The following is a 6000-nucleotide window of genomic DNA, read 5'->3' on the forward strand; positions in this document are numbered from 1 at the left end:
CAACTGAGACTCACATATTTAAAAGCCACTTGATTTTGATTTTTAAAAAATGAAATATTCTAGACATCCACTTTTTAACTTAAGAACACCAAACATAAAACTCAGTTCAGCAAATAATAAAAAAAACACAGTTCAGTTCTTTAGCTAGTTAAGGGAGAAATGGGAAGTAGAAAAAAGGAGAGAAGAATGAGGGGAAAGGTAGAGTTCAGATTTAGAAATGAAAAGGAACTTAAAGGTCATCCAGTCCAACACTCTTATTTTATAGAGGGGGAAATTGAGGCCCAGAGAGTTGCCGTGACTCGCCCAAGGTGCAGAGATAGTAAATGACAAAGCCAGTATTTGAACCCAGGTCCACTGACTCCAGTTCCAACAGTCTTTCCACTGTACCACACTGTCTCCCAGTGAGAGGCTTTGGGAAGGGAGTGTTAGTCTTGACTGGCACTGATATGGGCTAGTTGTTCTCCACCCCAGCCTTTAACACAGTCCTGAGTGCATGGCACAGGAATACATGAAGGGTCTGTGATTTTATCAGTTTAAAGAACCCCCATGGGTAAGGAATCTTTCCACCAACAGCAGGCTGCAACTGCCTATAGCTTAGCAGAAACCATATTTCACTGCATAATCATTGCAGATTTTATGCCAAATTTTTTACAAGAAGTGGGTTGTGACCATTATGTGAAGCTTTTTAAAACATGTACTGGTATTACTTAAAAATCATTTACTACTAAACTGTCTTTGGTGCAAGATTTGGATGGACGGAATACTCAATACATGTTAATATTAAATACTTACAATGCCGTGTGCTGAGAATTCTGGGCTCCCAGCTCACAATGCGTGAGACATAAATGCATATCCATATGCCACTGCCGAATACATTGCTGCTCTGGTTTCTTTTTAAGCAGCTTGACAAACAGAATTATACATGCAACAATTACTTCATGAAAGGTATAAACCAATTTTTGGGCTGGAAAAAAAAACAGAAAGTGACTATTATGTGATAAAATACTGTAAATCTTAGACAGGTATATTAAGACACATGAAAAGTAAATAACTTGCCCAGGTTCACACCCAGCAAGTCAGTGTCAGAGGGGAATGTGACCCCAAGCCTTCTTGCCTGTTAAGGCAGTACTATCTCTACACTTCTCTAATAAGCACACAGTGGGCCCTAAATAAACTTGGAGCACAGTGTTGGGCACACTGTAGACAGGGAGTGCCTAGCACCAATACGTATGAATTAAATGACTGTTACTTGTTGAGGACATAGCAGGGGCTCAAGTGTTCACACAAAATGGATCTTAAGGTGTTTAGCACAGGGCTGGGCACACAACAAGCCCTTATAATTATTCTATTGGAAGAGGGAGTTGGGTGGATCAGAGAGGGTTGTAACAGTAAGGTGTGGAATGTGGATCAGAGAAGGATGGAATAGTGAGATATGGAATGTAGGCTACTCTCCATCAATCAACAATTAACAGGTATTTATTAAGTGCCTACTATTTATTAAGGTGTCCTACTCACTAGGCATTGTGCTAGGGATACAAATAACAAAGAGTGAAACAAACCTTACTCTCCAGGTACTTAGATGCTAATTGGGGAGGCCACAGTACATAGCTAAGCATATGCAGAATAAATACAGAGTGTACCAAAAGTCATAGTGCAGTGTTAAGTTATTAAAGCTCTTAATGGCTTCAAGCTATTAGGTATTAAAACTGCACTAAGATTTTTGGGATGCATAAACAGCATAGATAAGTATGAATGCAAGGTAGTCTGGAAGGGAGAGCACTGGCAGTTGAGGGAGTAGGAAAGGCTTTATGGATAAGGTGGTACTGAAACATTTAAGCCATAATCTTCTTTTTATTTAAAAAAAAAATTATTGGGGCAGCTAGGTGGCACAGTGGATACAGCACCAGCCCTGGAGTCAGGAGGACCTGAGTTCATATCCGGCCTCAGGCACATAACAGTTACTAGCTGCGTGACTTTGGGAAAGTCACTTTACCCCTATTGCCTCGTTCAAAAAAAAAAAATTATTAACTGAAAGAGAAGAAAGAGCATGAAAAAAGCTTCAACAATAAGTACCCCCCAATTGTTGAGAAGGGTGTGGTGCTTCTGGATCAGAAGCCGAAGACCTGTGTTCTTTTAGAGTAGCTCGGTGGCACAGTGGAGCACTGGCCCAGGAGTCAGGAAGACTTGAGTTTAAATCCAACCTCAAGCACTTACTAGCTGTGTGTCCCCAGGCAAGTCATTTAACCTCTGCCTGCCTTGGTTTCTTCAATTGTAAAATGGCACCTACCATAGCACCTACTTCCCATGGTTGTTATGAGGATCAATAAAACAAATCATCTCATCAATGAGATAATATTTAGCATAGTGCTTTGCACACAGTAGGTGTGCTTAATAAATGCTTTTTCCTTTGTCTCCCTCCCCCATTTCCCACCTAATCACAACCTTTGTGACCTTGAGTAAGCCCTTCATCCTCATTTTAAGTTGCCATGACCAAACACTACCCACCTCATTTGAATAATCAGTATGAAATCCATATATATCTGTTGTATCCTCACAACTTCAAGAAACTTGTAGGATAACCCTCATTGTGTCAAACAGCCTCCCCCCATGGGGATGTTAGGAGAGGACGTGGGGCATGGCCAAAAATCGCTTAAGATGGGATGGGAAGGCAGGAATAGTTTGCCGTTTTCATCACTGGTGGGAGCTTATAAGAGTTTAGATTTGGAGCTGGAACATACCTTTGAGGTCATTTGGTCCAATGACCTCATTTTACAGATGAAGAAACTGAGGCCCAGAAAGATTAAGTGACTTGCCCAGCTCAAAAGCAGGAATCAAACCCAAGAGTACTCAATATGTCAAAGTGTAACATGGAAGGATAGGAATAATCATGAATAATCAATAATTAATTAATAATCGGCCTTCAACACAAAGTTGCTTGTACACATTGATTGTTATGGGGATGGGGGCGGCACAGATAGGATCAGGATCACCCCTTGAAGAAGGCTAAGGATGGACCAACTTAAGTCTGAAGCTGTGGATGTCCTGTGTCAGAGACGAAGTGGGAGGTCTTAAGCTCTTAGGAATCAGGGGGCATATATTTCCTCATCTCGATTGTGATTACAAAGAGGTTGAAAGTGACCTGTCTTTGGCTGACCCACATACTCAGAACCTGCCCCCCATGCCTTCCAAGCATGCTGCCTCCCCCAGGCTTAACTTCTCTGCTGGCTTTTGATGCCCTTCAGGAGCGTCATGCACTGCCCAGCGGGGGCCAAGCGCCCCTCCCCATTTGTCTGTCAGGCTTTGCATTTGGTTTCCAGCTTTGCCCCCCGACAACATGCACCAATCCTTCTTCATGTCGGCCTTGCCAGCTCACCCGGGTCGTTCTTTGTCCACATGCTGGGAGCAACACTGCAAACTTCTGCCGGGGATAGCAAGTGTCAATGCGGCATCGGTGACCAAATGGACCATCGAGGAGGTATGAGGGCACTACTGGATCTGGGGAGAGGAAGCCTCCTCCTGCCTGCCTCCACACTCCACTAATGAAAGAACGTGGCAGAGGTGTCCTGAATGCCCCCTCCCAACTTTAGGTGCTCCCTCCTTGAGCCTGGCACAGCAAAGTTGGTGACGGCTCACAATTGTAGGATCACCCAGCCCATATTGTGACTCCTAATTGTTCGGGCCTGGCCCTTTCAATGGTGCTGCCTCCATTTTCTGTCCTTCGACAAGCGTACTGGGGGCCTTTTAGGGGGAAAGGAGAAGAGAAGCTGCCAGTCCAGCCCAGCAAAGGGTGGGAATCTTAAGGGCCCCTCTTCTTACCCTGACTTGCTGGAGCAGTCACCAATACAGCATTCCGAGATCCTGCCTGGGGTCAGCTTCATCTGGTGGTGGGAAGCCAAGGGCATTTCTGGCCTATTTATTCTACATTCTCACTTCTCATCTCTTTCCCTCTCCTCTGCTTCCTCCTCTCCCTTTTTTATCAATATTCCCTTCCCTGGTTTCCAAGGTCTTCAGCTTTGTCCAGATTCTGACAGGCTGTGATGAACAAGCTAAACTCTTCAGAGACGAGGTAAGGAAGGCCCAGTCAAAGCAGCGGGGAGGCTGCTGTTCCAGGCAGAGGCGGGGGGGGGGGGGGGGGGGAGATGTACCAGCCAGCTGCTGCAGAAAGCAGGCTGGAGCAGCCTCTGTTTGGGAAGCCAGACCTCAGAGAGTCTCATCCCATCAGAGGCCACAGGCTCCCCGTGGCCCTCAGTTTCTACATCTCACTAATAACACGTATCCTGAGGAGGAATGAGGCATGGGCTGTAAAGGGGGATGGCAAAACCCTCAGAGAGACAGTAACGGTCTCTCTGTGCGGGCCAGATTTCAGGAAGGACAATAATGGACGCCCGTGAAGTTAATTCAGGTTATATTTATTCTCCTGTTGTCAGTCTAGGCATTTGTTTCTTTGAGCCAATTTATCAAGTGCCAAGCAGCATAAATGTTTCTAAAATTTCACAGGCATAACATTACATAGCATAAAGGTTTACCCAAACATGACATTTAAAATCAAGAGGCAGGGCCTCATTTGAGCTAATAAATGGTTGCCATTTAAAATAGAAGGAGAAAGCAATCTCTAATTCATGACAATTAATTCAAACTCTGAGGATTGCAAAGGACCTCAGGAACGATTTAGTCTAACTATTCAAAACAGCATAAAAGCCATATTGACTTCTGCTTGCATACTTCCGGTGATGGGACTCTCATTACCTCGTGAGACGGTCCATTCTGTTATAAAACTGCTTTCACTCTTTAGGAAGGTCTTTCTTAGGTTGAGATGAAATCTGCTTCCCTGTAACTTCAGCTCATTGTTCCAAGGTTTGCTTCTGGATGGACACAGAATAAACATACTTCATCTTCCACAAGGACAACCTTTCAAATATTTGAAGATCATTATCCTATCTCCCCTCAATCTTCTTTTCACCAGGCTATACATAACCAGTTCTTCAAGTATTCCTGCGATAGCACGGTTTCCAGACTTCTCATCATCCTCATCGGGCCTCATTGCTGTGGTCACTCCCTAATTTGTCAACGTCCCTCCTGAAAAAGGAGTCCCAGAACTGACAACAGAACTGAACATACAGAACATTTTAGATGGTCTGACCAGTGCAGAGTGCAATGGGATTCTTACTTCCTTTATTCTGGGCAATAGACTTTTACCCAAGGCAGCCTAATTGTGACCCTTTTATTTTTTAAGCAGCTGCATTATAATGTTGTTTCACATTGGACTTGTGTTATATATTAAAACTCCTAGGTCTTTTTCACCTGAGCTGTTGTCATCTACCCAGGCCCGCCCCATCCCTCACCCCATTCCTCTACTTGGACAATTGATTAGTTAAAATATATTTGATTTTATTGACTTCCCGTGATTGTTTTGAATCTTGTTTCTATCATCAGTGGTCTCAGCTATCCATCAGCAGATTTGATAAGAAAATCTTCCTTTGGTCATCCAAGTCATTGGTAAAAATATTGAAACTGATAAGACCACGGATGGAAACCCTGCTCGCACCTTGCTGTCACTAAAGGATATTCAGCCATTCATCTATATACTTTGGGTACAGTTATTAAATCCACCTTACAGCATTATCACCCATATTCTTATTTCACCATCTCATCCTTGAGGATATCATAGGAGGCTTACCAACTGCTTTACTGATATCAAGATACATGATGCCTGCAACATTCCCCTGACCTACTTACCCAAAGGAAACCTATCCCCCAAAAAAGGAGAGGAGGTTAGTTTAGCATGACTTATTTAGAGTGAACAAACATTAGCTCCTAGTGTTCATTACGTTTTTTTAAATATTTACAAACCATCTGGTTGATGTTCCCTTTTTCAATTTTGTTACTTAATGATATCTGGCTAGCTAGTTGCTCTGTAGTTCCTAGAATCCACCCTGTTCCCCTTTTGAAAACAGACATTTGCCAGTCTCTAGTCTCCTGGGGCTTCTTTTGGTCTCCATA

At 43.5% G+C, this 6000-nt stretch overlaps 1 protein-coding gene across 4 annotated transcripts in view; it reads left to right on the forward strand.

The window, feature by feature from the left end:
* L3MBTL1 (L3MBTL histone methyl-lysine binding protein 1) overlaps positions 1-5400 on the forward strand; it is a 62367-nt gene extending 56967 nt beyond the window's left edge. For 2 of the 4 annotated variants that reach the window (XM_027867130.1, XM_027867133.1), the window contains 3 exons: positions 3318-3475; positions 4004-4066; positions 4964-5400. In XM_027867130.1, coding sequence (XP_027722931.1) covers positions 3318-3475; positions 4004-4066; positions 4964-5080 — 338 coding nt within the window. In that variant the 3' untranslated portion in view covers positions 5081-5400. Of the gene's footprint in view, positions 1-3317; positions 3476-4003; positions 4067-4963 lie in introns of those variants that run through there. The other 2 variants (XM_027867131.1, XR_003569543.1) reach the window with 2 other exon arrangements.
* Positions 5401-6000: the final 600 nt, after the last annotated feature.

This window comes from Vombatus ursinus, unplaced genomic scaffold, assembly GCF_900497805.2.
Source record: "Vombatus ursinus unplaced genomic scaffold, bare-nosed wombat genome assembly UNPS02014785.1, whole genome shotgun sequence".
NCBI classification, from domain to species: Eukaryota; Metazoa; Chordata; class Mammalia; order Diprotodontia; family Vombatidae; genus Vombatus; species Vombatus ursinus.